The 18,331-nt window shown below is 42.3% G+C and overlaps 1 protein-coding gene across 1 annotated transcript in view; it reads left to right on the top strand.

Annotated features, from left to right (window-relative positions):
- Positions 1-2,116: 2,116 nt before the first annotated feature.
- Positions 2,117-18,331, top strand: part of CLOCK (clock circadian regulator) — a 47,651-nt gene continuing 31,436 nt past the window's right edge. Inside the window, exons 1-7 of the mRNA XM_018575707.1 lie at positions 2,117-2,183; positions 8,791-8,884; positions 10,044-10,103; positions 13,841-13,989; positions 14,188-14,279; positions 14,655-14,744; positions 16,202-16,322. Coding sequence (XP_018431209.1) covers positions 8,865-8,884; positions 10,044-10,103; positions 13,841-13,989; positions 14,188-14,279; positions 14,655-14,744; positions 16,202-16,322 — 532 coding nt within the window. The 5' untranslated portion in view covers positions 2,117-2,183; positions 8,791-8,864. The remainder of the gene's footprint in view (positions 2,184-8,790; positions 8,885-10,043; positions 10,104-13,840; positions 13,990-14,187; positions 14,280-14,654; positions 14,745-16,201; positions 16,323-18,331) is intronic.

The raw sequence follows: 18,331 nt of genomic DNA, 5'->3' as shown, positions 1-18,331 counted from the left end.
TGTTTTTTTGTTTTCATTTGATACGTTCCGCCCTGCTGTGGGCAAGAAGAAGGGTTAAAGCTTTTGGCCGCGTTAGCAGGGGAGCCGACACATTTTGTACAAGTGATCTGGGCGGCTGTACAATCTTGGCCGGGAAGCAGTCTTGCCGGCAGCCTTTGAAGCCGCTGAGAACAAGATAGTCCAGTGGGGAGTGGAAGGTGAAGAGGAGAGGAAAAGGGGGAGGAGGGAGTTGGGTACTGGAAGGTGGTGGCGGGGTCGGTATAAAGGCACGCCTTTGTTCTACGGCCCTAGAATGGACAGTGCATTCTTATACACATTTGCTGCTTTCTACTTGTGTTATCTCATTGTAATGACAAGCCCCGAGTGGAGGGGCAGCGCTGGGCATCTGCCGCTCCCAGCCATGCATCCATGTGGCATTGTGTGTGTGTGCCATATTGTGGTAGCCAGACAGCAGCACTCTAAAACGAACAATGTTCATTAAAGGTTAAGTTCACTTTCCCAAGGAGTTTGGGAAAATAGGATTACCCGCTCCAATCTGGCCCCCATCCCCCTGACTATACTTACTGTTCGTTGAATGGTCCTTCCGCTCTGCTGGTACATGTGCACTATCCATACCCTGTACTCCCATCCAGCGTAGACCCATGCTATGGATTTTGAATTTCGCGCGCAGTTTGTGACCACTCATTGGTCAGTGCAGTCATTAATGAGAAGCGCTTCTTAGTACAGTTAAATACGGCTTTGGTTAAAATTTATGTATTGCATCACGACAAGTAGATTGGGCCCCAGCTTAAGTCTCTTGAACAGGTAAATTGGACATTTAAAAAAATGTCTACACCCCTGATTCCATAATTCTAATGCAGTCTTTGGGGGAGAAGTGGTAGGGTTTTAATGATGATCTTTCTTGATCAAAGGTGAATGTGACATAAATATATATAGCGGTATACTGCGGCGTCTCAGTATACCGCGAGCTGTAGCTCGCTCAGGTATACTGAGCCTAGGGTGACGGGAGGACGCTAGTTTGTGTCCTCCCGTTACCCTAAGGAGAACTATGGGGAAAAGCCTTAACCCCATAGTTCTCCTTTAACTTAATCTAGAATCCCAGCTTGGCCTTTTTCTTGGATCCATATTTGTTGTGAATATATTCTGGCCACCACCAGAGAGCTCTGTTTGGAGACGGGAGTCCTGCTCTGCAGAAAGCGTAGCACAGCTAGATCAACTTTCAAAGCCAGAGAAGTGCACTCACTAGTGCCCTGGAAAAAGGGCTTCTCTTTGGCAAAGGGAACTGATGATGATTGCATTTTTCTGAGACTGCTGTGTAAGGGAAGTGCAGTTATATTTTAACCATTTATTGTTTTTCAGGCATTATTCATGCTGCACTATCAGTGTATGTTTTATCAACATTGTATAGCTGTCCTGCTTAGGAAGTGTGACTTCTTAAGACTGTAGAGAATGTAATGGTAAAAGAATGTTTGTGTATTAATATGCATTGAGTTCATTACTCTGAGTTTGTGACATACTGTATTTGCTGGCGTACAAGATTACTTTTTATACTTAAAAACATCCCCCGAAACACGGGGGTCGTCTTATACGCGGGGTATACAATGTATACCTTTAGTTCATTTGGGCCAAGCTGGCCCAAAACGAACATCCCTAATCTGTCAGCCCGCTGGATGTGCAGTAATACTGTATGTACGGTAGCTTCGGCTACATACTGTATACCGCGCTGAGCCAATCACGGCGAGCGATGTACACAACCTCGGCCAATCCAAGCAGGCTTTGTATTCATTAATAGAATACATTGCTCGCCGTGATCGGCTCAGCGCAGTAAATTGTATGTAGCTGAAGATACCGTACATACAGTATTACTGCACATCCATCCATGATGTTTTTAAAGGGTGTTGCCTCGGAAGTGGGGTAGTCTTATATGACGAGTTTTGCCCAAAACCTATGTTTTAAGTGGAAAATTAGGGGGTCGTCTTATACACCCAGTCGCCTTATACGCCGGCAAATACGGTATGTTGTTGGGTAACGTTCTTTAGTTATTTGTAATTGATTCCTCCCATCTTCTTTTTTCAGAATTGTTATCTAAAAATGCTACTGAGAAGCACGTTTGAGACCTAACCTCCAGTTACCGGCCATCCAGTCTGTAAAGAAAATCATTCACGCTGACTACGTACACCAAGGTAACCTTAGCTTTGTTGTTGCACAGTCCTGCTGCTTCCACTGACTGCAAATGGATCAAATCAATAGCTTTGTGCAACAGCAGTGCATATCTAAACTCAAGAACACAAAAATGTAATATTGCAGCTTACCAGCTCTTAGATGTGGTGGCTGCATTAGTTTGTTCTTTTCAGGCCACACACATTTTCTGTAAGTACAGATAATACAAACAACTGCAGAACACCTTCCCCATATGTAAAGGAGAAACGAGGTGTTTATAGTGTAAATCAGGAGAGCAGCCCAGGGTGACAATACTGCTCCTCCACAGACCTAGTGCAGCGAATAAATGTTGTCAACTAGGACATTAAGTGAGTTACTTGCAAGATCACCAGGTGAATAAAAAAACATAGTGATATTAAAGTCAAATGTTTTTTTTAAGCTTTTTCAAATTCTGATAAAATCGCTTACAATGGGTGTTGCTTCTTGATGTTTTAAAAGTTTTAGTTTCCTGCAGAATCAGCGGGTCTCCTGAGCACTGGCCTCTGTATCCTGTTTTAGGGTGGCTCCTTTCCCTTGCAGGGTCTTATAGAGCCACCCTTGTGAGCGCTAGTAAGCTGTGTGTCTCAAGTTTACAAGTGATATGTGTCAATAAAAACAGACATTTCTTTGCACACTTTACTATGGTGTGCTGGTGACATTATGGCCATGTTCTTTTCCAATCGGCGCCATCTGCTGTCATTCCGGCACCCATCTTTCATTGGGATATCCGGTAAGGAGTGCAGCAGGGCATCCGTATATGTTCCACAAACATACAGACACAGCAAGGCAAGGCACTCCCTGATCTTCCTTCCTCACATCTCCCCTCTCTGATTATGTAGATTGTCCACTGCTGGAGACTGTTCTGTAACGTGATCATGTACTGGACAGGAAGTTCAGGGAAGCTGAGCTGAGGGAGTTGGAGTCAGCTGTTTGGAAACATGATGATTTAAAGGTCCTTGGGCAATATTTAAAAAAAGTTGAAAGTTTAATACCACTTCAAATAATGAAAGAGGTAAGCTGCAACATACAAAGTTTTGATTAGGGGGTTCAGATACACTTTAATGAGGGATGACCTTGTAGTTTATAATGAGTGACATGGTGATCTTGAACTGCTTGCGTGCCTACTAGGCTGTCAATGTTTGGACAATCCCATGTTATTGCTCCCCTGAGGTTCCCCTATAGAATGGCAATTGTGAGAAATAAGGTCTACTGATATTCATATACAGAAGTCTGGTGTAATGAAGTGTACAGCGCTAAATGCCCTTCAGGAAATTAGATAACGGTAGGGATCATATGGTGTCACCTAAGTGTCAAGCAATCGTGAAACAGTGTATATATAATAAATATTTGTGTAAAAACTTATAGTATTTATATATACACTGTTTCACGATTGCTTGACACGGAGGTGACACCATATGATCCCTACCGTTATCTAATTTCCTGAAGGGCATTTAGCGCTGTACACTTCATTACACCATTATTCTGTAGGCTTTTAGCCTGAGTTCAGCAGCTTTTTTCCTTTTTGGTTTTAGAAATTTTAGCTCCGGGGTCATATTAATATCTATTTTAAATTTTAATCCATCTTAATTTAGTTTTACTATTTCCGTTAGCGCACGTTAGTTTGGTTCACAACATATACAGAAGTCATTGAATATTTTCAACTTTTTTTTTTGTACTTAACTGCAGTGTCTTGCATATGAATTCCCTCCCCCAATAAAAGAATAACTCCAAGAAAATGTTGCGTTTACCCTTGCAGTGGGGCTACTCCCGCAGTGTAAGGGTTAAGTGCTCATGTTTGTCTAAGTTCTCAAAGTTATACTCACCTAAAGCGCCAAGCCAGATGGCTGTCACAGCGCTCCCTCCAGCCTCTTTCCTCTTCCGCAGCATTAGATTGTTCCTCAGCATCCTTACGTCAATACACTGTGTATAGAACGTGATGATTTATGGGACCTTAAATGGCTGCAGGGGAAGGGGAGAGAGGCTGGAAGGACCGGTCTAAGAAAAAGCCAGCTTTGCGGTTCAGGCGATCACAACTTTTTTGCACTTAGACAAAAACAAGCAGTTTACCCTTTCAGTGGAGGTTACCCCCACTGCAAGAGTTAATATTTGTTTTTCCTGGAGTTCTTCTTTAACACTGATACAATGAAGAATTTTCAAGGGTTTGTAAATAATGTGGAATACTATGTAGATTGTTTTTCACTTTGGCATTATGGTCTCTTTTGTTTGGATCAGCAATATCATGTAAATTCCAGTTTATAACACCGCAGAATGTGGAAAGGGTTCAGACGAGATGAATACTTATTTAAAGGAGAACTACGTGGTTAGGGCTTTTCCCCATAGTTCTCAGGGTAACGGGAGGACACAAACTAGCGTCCTCCCGTCACCCTAAGCTCAGTATAACGCCAGCTACAACTCGCGGTATACGGAGACGCCGCAGCTGAAGCGGATCCCGACAATGATGTCTGGATCCACCCAGCTACGTGAGTGAGAGCTGTCTCTGCCTACCTAGAGGAAGAGCCAGCTGTACCCGCCCCCCCCGTCCGTTCCGCCAGTCAGTGCTGGAGGATCGGAGCGCGGAGGGGGGAATCCAGTCACTCCCCTGTCACGGCAGAGAGCTGTCACAGGATCGAGAAGTGAGCGAACGCCGGTATGTGTTCGCTCACTTCCTGATCTACTGAGCTGACCTGTGAGTCTCATTGTCACAGGTCGGCTAGAACTACGAGGTGAGTGAAAGGCACTCACCTCATAGTTCTCCTTTAAGACACTTACATTTTGTTAATTAAGAAAACTCCAGAAAAACGCTACCACTACCAATGGTGTAACAGTTAGTCTGCTTGCAAAAACACGTGACTTTATGTCTGAGAGTGCTACACAAAATTCACTGAAAACACGCATATTTGATCTTGCTCAAGTGTGAATGAGGGCTAATGGAAATGGACTGGATTGTGTTTCTCTGATATCCCTCACAGCCCCTCCTAACATTTTAAAGAAAGAGAAGCATAAAGAAATATAAATCATTATAATCCTAACCCAAGTGAGAAGCAGTTTAAACAGCAAGAAGCATTTTTTTTTAAACTTATGTGATGTGATTCACTGGAGCCATTTTTAAAAATGTATTTTATTTTTTATCCGATTAACCGATTAATCACACTTAATAATCGGCTAACCGATTTTAAAAATAATCGTTAGCTGCAGCTCTAGTGAATGGGAACATGTAACAAATATAAAATAGATGTTATCCCTATTTGGCTGAAAAAGTGGAAACACACTTTAAGGTTAAAGGCATTCACATGTCATCAGAGTTTAAAGGAGAACTATGGGGTTAGGGCTTTTCCCCATAGTTCTCCTAAGGGTATTGGGAGGACACAAACTAGCGCCCTCCCATCACCCAAAGTTCAGTATAGCGCCTCATAATTCTCCTTTAAGTAAATTTACTTAAACTCTTATCACAAAGTAATATTTCTGTACTGGCCTTGTGTGTTTCCCGTCATATATTAAAATTAGAAGTGGCATGCTGCTTAATCATTCTGTAGCTATTAGGGGAAGATGACGTGCATGTGCTTGTTTCACTGCAAGTGCATATGACAAGTTTCCCAGGCACTCATCACTGCAAGCTATCAAGGTCATTATCGCTAATATTCTCATAAAAGCTCAGGATTTGGTTGGATATATATTTGTATATGAATATATGGAAGGCTTTGGCTCCTTTTCTTCTTTATGAGAAATACCGATATGGACTGAATTGGAAGCAGGCTTTCCTGGGGATCATTCATACCTTCTCAAAATTAACTTGTACTCCACAGGGAAAGTAACCATTTCACTTTCTTTGCACCTCACCAGCTTTCTTAGGCCCCATTCACATGTAGCGACATACCTTTTGCAGCGGCCGGGATAGCGCGACTTTCGGGGCGACGATCCAGCGACAGTAGCGCGACTTTCTCCGTCGGGCTCCATTAGAAAAAAGCAAAATCGCGTAAAATCCGCCGCAAAAAGGGTCCTGTAGAAGCGACTTGCGACCGCGACATGGAGCTAAGACTGCTCCATTGAATATCATTAGCCAGCGACTCCTCGCGATATCGCGGCAGAAATCGCGCAATAAATCGCTACGCTTGAATGGGGCCTTACACTCCTTTTGCACCATTTATCTGCAGAGAGTGACGAAGCCCATTGTAAGCTCCAAATCATGACCTCGTACCTAAACTGTCATTACTTCCATGTGACAGAGCCGGGTGCCTGAGCAGGCAATCGACAAGCATTAGGCCAGTTAGCTGAAAAGTATGATAAGTCAACTGATCCTCATTCCTGGAAACACTAGGGGGAATTTATCAAAATCTGGAGCAGTTGCCCATAGCAACCAAGCTCCTCTCTTCAGTTTGTTTGGTTAAGCTTTAAAAATGAAAGAGAGAAGCGGATTGGTTACTATGTCCAGCTGCTCCAGATTTGATCTGCCCCAGTTTTGATAAATTATAATCTAGGTATTTTGTTCACTCCCAGTGGTCAGAGTGGAAAGGGAAGAGAAGTAAATTCTGCTGGGGCTGATATTCAAGCAAATCTGTTGCTTTGCCCTGCATTGGCAAAGCATAGGGTCAATTAGAAGTAAACCTCTAGCAATAAATATGGGCGCAACCATCTCTGACCTTGCCTTCTGAAAACACTAGCTCCAGTGGCTTCCATACTTTCTAAGTGGTTACATTCTGGCTTTCCTAATGTGCATTCTAGTTTCCTATCTATGTATCAAAAGTATTGAAGGCAAAGGCGGAAAATGAATAATAAAAACAGTGTTAGAAAGTGGGCAACAATAGCACCCCCAATATTTCTCTGTTCCTTTACAGGGCCGTTCATGAAAAAATATGGAGGTTGTCATTAGTTTTTTTGTTTCAGGCTTGGTTTTATTTATTTTCACCTGGTGATCCTGCCCAAAACAGACTTCCTGTGCCAGGGTAACAACAATCACTCACTGTACTGTATCTGTAGAGAAGCAGCATTGGCACCCTAGGACAGAAAGCATATTTGGACTACTCTACCACAAAAGTGAACTGGATAGGGCTTAAAGGAGAACTATGGGGTCAGGGCTTTTCCCCATAGTTCTCCTAAGGGTAACGGGAGGACACAAACTAACCCAAAGCTCAGTATACCGTGAGCTACAGCTCGCGGTATACTGAGAAGCCGCAGCGGGGATGGATCCCGACATTGCTGTCAAAAGCCACCCAGCTGCGGGATTGACCTCTGGCTCTGCCTATCCAGAGGCAGAGCCAGCTGTGCTCGTCCCCTCCCCCGTCCGTTCCGCCAGTCAGTGCTGGAGGATCAGAGCGGGGAGGGGGGAATCCCTGCAGCGAGCCGTGAGTGACAGTCACGGCTCTCTGCAGGGATAGATTGAGAAGTGAGGGAGCGGCGGTATGTGTTTGCTCACTGAGCCGACCTGTGACAGTTTCATTGTCACAGGTCGGCTAGAACTATGAGGATGAGTGAAAAGCACTCGCCTCATAGTTCTCCTTTTAACAGTGCAGCGCAGGATATAAGCTAACTGGATTTCTAGCAGGATCGTCAGATTTTTTTTTTTTGCCCTTCATGAACAGCTCCAACAAAATACTTTAAATGTAGTATTATTATTATTATTATCATTATTATTGTTATTATTGTTGTTAATAATAATGTTTTTATTCAGGGTTTATTTATTCCCCAGCCATTTACACAGCACTTTACATAAAGGGAGACAGTGCAATTACAAAACAAGACAGGGGGGTTAGGACCCAAATAAGTTTAATGTTAGGGTTTACATACCCTTTAAACAAACATGTGCCCATGGATAATTGTTATTTGGTCTTCCTGTTTCATGTTTGCCTCTTTGTGAACATACAGCTCATATATTACATTTCATTGTGGTTTTATCTTTTTCAACAGTTTAGTCATGAAAAGAATCTGGAGTGAAAGTGTTTTCAGCGGCTTATATCCTAGTCATGAACGTTTTGTAGCGCGTTCTACGCTTGACGAACGCTCTACAAAACGCTCAAAAATATAAATCCCATTGTATTCAATGGTCTCGTTCCCACCTTGGCGTATTTCCGCCCGTCCCTAACGCGCTACAAAACGGCCCACGCCTGAAAAGGTACAGGTACTACTTTGGGCCGTTTTGTTGCGCGTTTCCATTGGGATACAGCCAAGTAGCCTTCGGAAACGCGCGACGGTCGCGCAACTTTTTTACCGCGAATCGCGCATATGCAATACGCCTAGGTGTGAACGAGACCATAGTATTACTAGTGAACTTTGTTTGCTCCTGAATGTTATTTGCTTCAATTGGTAGCTGCCTGGTCATGATTACGGCAGCAGAAAGTAAACATAGCGAATGACTGCTGAAAGCGAGTCTGGGAGCAAATCATAGGAAGGAGCTGATTTATTTTATTGGCGCTCCAGGTTAATTATTACAGATGTTGTTTTAATTTGTTGTAAAGTAATAGCTTAGTCTGCGTGTTTCGAAATACATTGCCAGTTTTTTTTTTTTTTTTTTTTTTAATCAAGCACATAAATAAATGTATTGTTTAGTTTCATTTTAGACCGGTTTACTCATTTTCACCCTCTTCAATCTTTTTACAGACCGGCATACAAATGTCTCCTACAAGGCTAAAGTGTGGCATTTTCTGCTTCTTTCCATAAGCTGCTGCCCTAAGATGAGCTCCATTGCTGACAGGTAAGTTAGATATTGAATTTGTGTTGTGGGTGAAGCTTTGCTGTGTCTGGTAGTGTGGAGCATATTGTTCATACTGTAAAAACAGAACCTTGGTCAAAAAGAGTTGGATTTCTGGAACCAGCAGTGTTCTACGCTCCAGCTCAGCTACACAATGAACACTACTTGGCTTATCCAATGTGGGTTAGATTCCCCATTAGCAACTTCTTCTTTTAATTTTTTTAATGAGACTGCTCATGTTTTGTTTTGTCTATAGTGAGTTTATTGTATCTTATCGGAAATATATAGCAATATTGAGATGGTGACATTTACTTTTACATAGGGAAGAACTCTGATGTAAAAACATATTCATATAGTATGTAATGATAGAAATGTTAAGATCTTAAAAGGGACGGCATAGTGGGTTTGCACCTATAATATTATATATTTTTATTTTTAGAGTCAATAGGTGTAGCTTTTGTCTCCTTTCACATTTGTGTGTGTCCCTTTACAACCTATTGAAAAAGACCTGTTTACAAATCTCAATTGCTCAAGCTGAAATTTGCCAAGATAAGAAATTCATCCCTTTTTAGGGCAGATCAATCTGAAGTTTCAGTTGAACAAATGGAGATTCCAAGTATACAGTGTCTGCACTCCTTTGTCATGTCTTAAATATTGGTGCATTTTTAGCCACCTACGCTTCAATGGGTACACATGACAAACACATCTAACATGCATTTTTTGGACGGTTTATCATCAAAAGCCCTCAGCCCTAGCAACCTATACTCTAGTTCACCTTTATAGGCCAAACCAAATATGCATAAGGCATTAAAGCTTAAGAACGCATAGAAATGCAGATTCACAAGTGTGAATAGAGGGGTTTTTTTTCTGCCCGTTGCAGCTTTACACACACAAGATGGTTTATAATGAAAGGCTGGAGCCTGTATACGCCACATCATTAATTCATTCTTGGAGCAACGTAAATGCTATAGCCCTGCCTATGGACTGAGACACAGTTATGTCCATGGGCCTTTCATGTCTATGAAGCTGTTTTACAAATATCCTTCTCCTAAGAGCTGTCAGTGAAACATTTCTCCTAAGTAAAAGGCCATGCTTTTAGCCGTGCTTTAAATTGATACATGTGTATGTAGTTAGTAATGACACTTGTGACTTCCTGTTTTAGAGATGACGGGAGTATATTTGATGGACTTGTTGAAGAAGATGACAAGGATAAAGCAAAAAGGTAAGTGCATTACACCATATCTGAGAACAGAGCTCACAGAAGGTCATTTCAGAATAGTTCAATATTTTGTTCTTAGCTAAAAGCACCCAAGAATGGCTAAGTGTTTTGGGTCATTACCTTGTTGGTGGACCCTTGATTTGTGACGGAGACAGACCTTTTTGACATTAGGCAGTACGTTTTGCTACAGGATTCCTTGATATAGAGATTTCATTGTGCCCTGCAGAGATTGAAGGCACCCTGTGCCAAACGCAGCAAAGCGCCCCTAATAATAACCAAGTCTCCACATTTCACCGTAGGCACAGTATATTAATTTTCTTTGAAAGGTCCATTTTTTTAATCTATCAACATAGAGCTTATGTGACATTTCCTAAAAAGTTCCAGTTTTGTCTCATCTGTCCAAAGGACGTTCTCCTAGAAGTATTGGGGCTTCTCAATATGCCTTTTACTAAATTCCAGGCTAGCTTTTTTTACCAGCATAGTATCTGCATTACACTAATTACAGGAAACAGTTTGAAATATCACCATGTTCCAAATATTTATATGCTTTTCTAGAGGTACTAATGAATCTGTTCAGGCTATTTTAGAATATCTTTGTAGAATATGCAGTAATTTTATCTCTTTTCTATGTTGCTTTGCTTTAATATATGACATACCAAAGGCATACAGGTCTACATGATACAGTTGCTTTTAATGTAATCACTTTCATCTCCAGAGGACTGTGCGTATTTATTTGTGGCTCTGCTACTATTTAACGCAACATTTCTCTTTTCCAGTGTTTACAGAAAATACTATCAAGCTATTCAGCTAGTAAACAATGCTGGGGTGCATAATTGGTGAACTGTGCTGCAGTTTCTACCCAGATGACATGCCATTCCCCAGTTGGGTGCATCTCATATAGCATAAAGTAGGCAGGTGAAGCCAGGCTGTCATTCACAGCCTTCTACCTTTCTCCATTAGTCATGTGTCACTACTCTCTGCAGGCAAATGTTAGTAACTAGAAGGAGTGATTTGATGTGGTTTTAAGTAGGGATGCACCGATACTTTGATTTCTGTACTCGTCAGTACCAATATCGATTCTTCCGCTGGCATGGAGCAGGCTTTACCGGGCAATCCGATTGCCAGAGAAGCCGGCTCCATGTTGTCTGGCCAGCTTGATTGTGATTGGCCGGGAAACTGACTTCCCAGCCATTCAGCATCGAGCCAGCTTCCCGGCAATCTGGAAGCTGGGTGGCGAGTAATGATCCGCCTCCCAGCTTCCTGATTGGCCGGGAAGCCGGCTCGATGCTGATTTGGCCGGGAAGCCGGCTTCTCGGCCAATCGGCAAGGAGCTGGCTGTTTGGCCGGCTCGATGTTGATTGGCTGGGAAGCCGGCTTCCTGGCCAGTCATCATGGAACTGGCTTACCGGCCAATCAGGGAAGCGGGTCATTACTTGCCGCCCAGCTTCCTGATCGCTCTGGAGGTTGGCTGCATGGTCCCCTTCCTCTGACCAGAAGTTCCGGTATCAGGGAAGGTTTTGGAGCATTTGGGTGAGTACGAGTACTCGCTCAAATACTCGGTATTGGCACCGGCACCGTTACTAGTATCGGGCAGCCCTAGTTTTAAGTATTTAGCTACGAACACTTGACTAAAATGTGAAAATAAGTTTGTCACTAGCAGTGCTGTTTAGTCTACTTAGATTTGGTAAAACAGCCAGCCAGTAGAACAGATTAGTTGGGTACCACTGTTTACAAGGTTGGGGAATGGAAAGGTTTAATCCAATTCTTTGTAAGAAAATATTGTTCATATATATGACCTTGCTAATATAGCACCAGCTGCTATCGTCTGCTGCTAAGCAAATAATCAAGAAGGAGAGTAGATAGGTCAAGGCTGTAATCTATTTATTCATCTAATGAATAGCTACACTAAATAGTCCCAGATTTAATGTCCAGTGGTGCCCAAAACTGATATGTAAGTGTTTGCAGTGTTACCTCTTGAAGGCACTGGTGATAGTCTCCACCAGAATTACTAGTTCTGCCCACCTCCTACTGTTACAAAACTCAATGATGATGTCAGTGACACCCATGGGGGTTCTCTGTACGAATGGGGTAGTTTGTTTCTATTTTACAGTCTCTGTACATTACTGGTCAAGATCTAGCTTTTCTCATCCCCCATGCTTGCTGTGTGTGGCCTTTTCTCAGAGATACAGAATAAGGCATTTTAGGAATGCCCGTCTGCACAGTTTTACTAAGAAATATGGACCTCTTCAGGTGTGAAATAATTTGCATGTTTGGTTACAGCGCTTTATCTAAAATGCAGTTAAAAGCCCAATGTGACCATAGGCTTAAAGGAGAACTATGGGGTCAGTGTTTTTCCCCATAGTTCTCCTTAGGGTAACGGGAGGACACAAACTAGCGTCCTCCCGTTACCCTAAGCTCAGTATACCGCGAGCTACAGCTCGCGGTATACTGAGCCGCCGCAGCCGGAGCGGATCCCGACTTAGATGACGGGATCCGCCCAGCTGCGTGAGTGACAGCTGGCTCTGCCTATCTAGAGGCAGAGCCAGCTGTACCCGCCCCCTCCCCCGTCCGTTCCGCCAGTCAGCGCTGGCAGATCGGAGCGGGGAGAGGGGAATCCAGCCCCTCCCCCTGTCACGGCAGAGAGCCGTGACAGGATCGAGAGGTGAGCGAACCTGGTATGTGTTCGCTCACCTCCCGATCTACTGAGCCGACCTGTGACAGTCTCATTGTCACAGTTCGGCTAGAACTATGAGGTGAGTGGAAATCACTCATCTCATAGTTCTCCTTTAATTTTCAAACCTTTACACAAGGATACCAAGTCTTTGTTTTCAGCAATATGGCTGTAATGTTCAAGTCTCATTGGAGTTGACAAAAAATAACTCCATTTAAAAAAAATAATAAAGATGCTTGTCTGTGTAAGCTTTGTGGATTCAGACCAATTTGTGTTTTAATACTGCTAAATTACATTTTAAATCGGGGTTCCCCAAAGTTGTCAATATTGACAGCCAAGTGTTAATGGGACTATGTAGGGTGTCAGTAGGTGTTTGCCTTTACAATATGAGGAAGACATTACAGTCACAATACAATTCAAGACAAGAGGGTAAGGAGGGCCGATGAAAGGTCGATTAGGGTCAGTTAATAGTTTGCAGTCTCTGTAGAGCTCCATGATGATCCCTAGTCCAGAAGGTGAGGTGATTAACGACAAGACATTGTCACACAGGGTTGAATAGTCAGCCTTGAGTTGTGACTCTCAGTTGTGCATTGTGCTGCGTATATGTGTTGACTAACCATACGGAGCAAACTTTCCCACCTTAAATCCTGTTAGAGAGCCAGTGAGTACACCCACCTCAAACTCTGTTGGAGAGCCAGTGAGTACACCCATAGCAAACGGAGTGGTGCCAAATAACTGATTACAGTGTGTTCACAAAAATATCAGTATTGTAATAGCCATAATGGTAGCTTCTGATACAAAGAAGTGTTGAGAGTATTACCAAGAATATCTAAAATTTGGATTCATAACTTACCAAGGAAATGTTGCCTATGTGCCTATCATGTGAAAAGACCTTTAGTAATGATGCTATGAAGCCTTATATACAACCCCTCATTTTCTTATAATAAATGTTGGGAGTCGAACAATCATAAAGTGGTTGATGAATTGAAGAGTTTGTGGACCCCTTATTTAAATTCTTTTATTTGATGGTTATTGAATGTAAAGACATATATATTTTTTTTTTTTACAGAGTGTCTCGGAACAAATCAGAGAAGAAGCGCAGAGATCAGTTCAATGTTCTCATTAAGGAACTTGGCTCTATGCTGCCAGGCAATGCCAGGAAGATGGATAAATCCACAGTGCTGCAGAAAAGCATCGACTTCCTGCGCAAGCACAAAGGTATGTGTATGATTATTGTTATATTGTCAGTGGTGTCTTTCAGAGTTCACGGAACCGGACAGTGCCTTCATTTCAAAGAATCGATGCTAATAGCTTCTTTGTTTTATTATCTATTGGTTCTATTTTTGCCACATATCCCAACAAATATGCGTATATTGTTGTGTGTGTTTAGTATTAACTCTCACATATTATCTACAGAAATTAGTGCTCAGTCTGATGCTAGTGAGATTCGACAAGACTGGAAGCCAGCTTTCCTTAGTAATGAGGAATTTACACAGCTCATGTTGGAGGTAGGAGTGATCTTTTGTTTTGTTTCTCCATTGCCCTGCAGCAGCTATAAATGTATATGATAAAATGTGTTGGGTGTCCATTTTTGAGAATGGAAAAAACAAACACATGCTCATCCAGTCACAGTGCACATAGTATACAAAACACATTTTGTAAAAAAAAAAATTTGAGTACATCCAAGGGAAAATAAAGAAAATTAACTGTAAAGTTCAAAAAATGGATAGTAATAAAGATGGTTAAGCTGATCATTTTCAGCTGATTGGCAAATATGTATCTTTATATGATGAAGTGCCCTTTGCACATGGCTAATAGCGTTCCATATATTGCAATTGTTCAGGAAAATCTACAGTAAAGGTATGTTTACCGTTTGATTTTAGGCCCTGGATGGATTTTTCTTGGCTGTTATGACAGATGGAAATATAATCTATGTGTCGGAGAGTGTTACGCCCTTACTTGAACACTTACCTGTAAGTAAAAGAGCGAATTTCATTCTTTTGTGCCAAAATCTGCGGTATTGTGCTTTTCTATGAAAGATTTCCTGTTAAAAAGGACAAAAGAGTTTTTTTTATCTGGATACGATTTAACCATCGAGAAAAGAATCTTTATTACTGCAACTTAATTTGATTATTTTTCCTTAAACGACAGCTAAGTTCCTTTAACCCCGTTTGCTGCCTAAACAATTGTAAAAAAAATGTTGGTACATATGTTAAAATACCCATTTTAGGAAAATGGGTATTTTAGGAAAAGAAAAAAGACTTGTGTTGCGCTGCCATTTATTGTGAATGGCACTGTAACGCATAATACAGTAGCGGCCAACACAAATGAAAAGCAGTGCATCGCAATGCACATACCAACTGTGGTGTGCTGTGTTGGCAAAAAACAGTCATGTACGTTTTTTCAGTGCATTGGAATGAGCTGCCTTAAAGTGGAACTTTACCCATATCTTTAAAATAACAACAAACACACCTTGAGAAATGTGTAGTAATGGCAAACTACAAACACATACTTCCAGATAATTGCCAGCTTTGTATTCTTTGCATACATTATTGCTCTTTTCTTTCCCAGTGTTCTGGCAGTGGCCATGTTAACTAAGGGCAGATTACTAGATCTCCCTTTACTTCCTGGAACTCTGACACATGTGACCATGCACATCATCTTAGGGGAGGAAAATGCCTTTCTCTGAGATCTCATGACATTTCCCAGATGTAACCTTCCCAAAATGCAATTCTTTGGCACTCACATCATTTGTGCCAGAACTGGACCAGGAAGTAGAGGAATTCTACTCTGAATTCATGTTGACACTGTCCTTCCTCCTGTAGGGTGGCTACTTTTGTTCCCCGTGGTCCCTGTGTGTTGTAAAGTAGCTAACACTTCAAGCTCACTCCTATGATGGACTACCATATCAATACAAATTAGTAAACTAAATGTGAGATTGTAGTCCATCACAGGAGTGAGCTTGGAGCTCTGCACTGCAAGGATTAAGTGCTCGTTTTGTCTGATAAAGCAGATATATTTACCAGATTCTCGGTCTCGCAGTGGTCAGCACTCACCTCACTCCCCCTCGGCGTCCTCGCATCTAATGCAAGTCAGTGGATCTTCATTTAGATGTAATGACGTCAGTGATAGTTAGACCGCCGGAGCCCGGGCAAGAACAGGCTGTGTCCAGCAGCCCGGCGGAACCGAGGTTTAGGTGAGTGTATCTGATTTATTTGAGCCCCGTAGAACAAACAAGCAGTTAACTCACTGCAAGGCGGAAGGAACCTTTCTTCTTTTTTTTTTACATTGACATTTGTGCCACCATTAAAGAGACCTTCCCACACTTTTTGTTCAGCTGGTTTTGCCTGGAGTGCTACATTAATATTCACAATGATAAATGTTTTGCTGCCATAGGTATAGGGCTAATATATATTTTCTTCTCTTTTAGTCTGATCTGGTTGATCAGAGTATATTTAATTTTGTCCCCGAAGGGGAACATTCCGAGATATATAAAATCCTGTCGACACGCAGCTTGGAAGGTGCTCCTTTGGGTTCGGATTATCTAAAAAGTAAGTTTTTATAATATGACACATTTTTATAATGAACATTTCGATACATGTATTTGTTGTTACATGAGGGTTATTATATTTAAGATAGTTTTTCAGAACAGAACAGAACATTTTATTTTGCCATGGAAGGAATGCATAATTTCATGGCAAGTCCCATTTTAGGCGAGTTCTCTTTGCAGTACTTACAATGATTATATATAATGGTTGGAGCTGAGGATATAGTATCTCACAGAAGTGAGTACACCCCTCACATTTTTGTAAATATTTTATGATATAATTTCATGTGACGACACAGAAGAAATGACACTTTGCTACAATGTAAAGTAGTGAGTGTACAGCTTGTATATCAGTGTACATTTGCTGTCCCCTCAAAATAACTCAACACACAGCCATTAATGTCTAAACCGCTGGCAACAAAAGTGAGTACACCCCTAAGTGAAAATGTCCAAATTGGGCCCAAAGTGTCAATATTTTGTGTGGCCACCATTATTTTCCAGCACTGCCTTAACCCTCTTGGGCATGGAGTTCACCAGAGCTTCACAGGTTGCCACTGGAGTCCTCTTCCATTCCTCCATGATGACATCACTGAGCTGGTGGATGTTAGAGAACTTGCGCTCCTCCACCTTCCGTTTGAGGATGCCCCACAGATGCTCAATAGGGTTTAGGTCTGGAGACATGCTCGGCCGGTCCATCACCTTTACCCTCAGCTTCTTTAGCAAGGCAGTGGTCGTCTTGAAGGTGTGTTTGGGGTCGTTATCATGTTGGAATACTGCCCTGTGGCCCAGTCTCCGAAGGGAGGGGGATCATGCTCTGCTTCAGTATGTCACAGTACATGTTGGCATTCGTGGTTCCCTCAATGAACTGTAGCTCCCCAGTGCCGGTGCACTCATGCACCCCCAGACCATGACACTCCCACCACCATGCTTGACTGTAGGCAAGACACACTTGTCTTTGTACACCTCACCTGGTTGCTGCCACACACGCTTGACACCATCTGAACCAAATAAGTTTATCTTGGTCTCATCAGACCACAGGACATGGTTCCAGTAATCCATGTCCTTAGTCTGCTTGTCTCCAGCAAACTGTTTGTGGGCTTTCTTGTGCATTATCTTTAGAAGAGGCTTCCTTCTGGGACGACAGCCATGCAGACCAATTTGATGCGGTGTATGGTGTGAGCACTGACAGGCTGACCCCCACCCCTTCAACCTCTGCAGCAATGCTGGCAGCACTCATACGTCTATTTCCCAAAGACAACCTTTGGATATGATGCTGAGCACGTGCACTCAACTTCTTTGCTTTGGTCGAACATGGTGAGGCCTGTTCTGAGTGGAACCTGTCCTGGTAAACCGCTGTATGGTCCTGGCCATCGTGCTGCAGCTAAGTTTCAGGGTCTTGGCAATCTTCTTATAGCCTAATCCATCTTTATGTAGAGCAAGAATTCTTAGTTTCAGATCCTCAGAGTTCTTTGCCATGTTGAATTTCCAATGACCAGTATGAGAGAGTGAGAGCGATAACACCAAATTTAACACACCTGCTCCCCATTCACACCTGAGACCTTGTAACACTAACAAGTCACATGACACCGGGGAGGAAAATGGCTAATTGGGCCCAATTTAGACATTTTCACTTAGGGGTGTACTCACTTTTGTTGCCAGAGGTTTAGACATTAATGGCAGTGTGTTGTTATTTTGAGGGTACAGCAAATGTACACTGATATACAAGCTGTACATTCACTACTCTACATTGTAGCAAAGTGTAATTTCTTCTGTGTCGTCACATGAAATGATATAATAAAATATTTACACAAATGTGAGGGGTGTACTCACTTCTGTGCAGTCTGTACAGCAGAGCACAGGGAGGGGAAGGGAGAAACAGTACAAGGAGTACAATGCACATTCTAATAGGAGGAAAGAGCAGAGTGCCAGAGAGATGAGATCATCAGCATGGTGCTTTTCCTTACATAATCAAGTTACAGATGTGAGTGAAAGTGAAACTGCAAAAAAAGGGGG

Source organism: Nanorana parkeri, unplaced genomic scaffold (genome assembly GCF_000935625.1).
Source record: "Nanorana parkeri isolate BGI_ZX_2015 unplaced genomic scaffold, ASM93562v1 scaffold54, whole genome shotgun sequence".
NCBI lineage: Eukaryota > Metazoa > Chordata > Amphibia > Anura > Dicroglossidae > Nanorana > Nanorana parkeri.
Note: the sequence above shows the minus strand (reverse complement) of the source record. Positions and strands in the feature narration are given on the sequence as shown.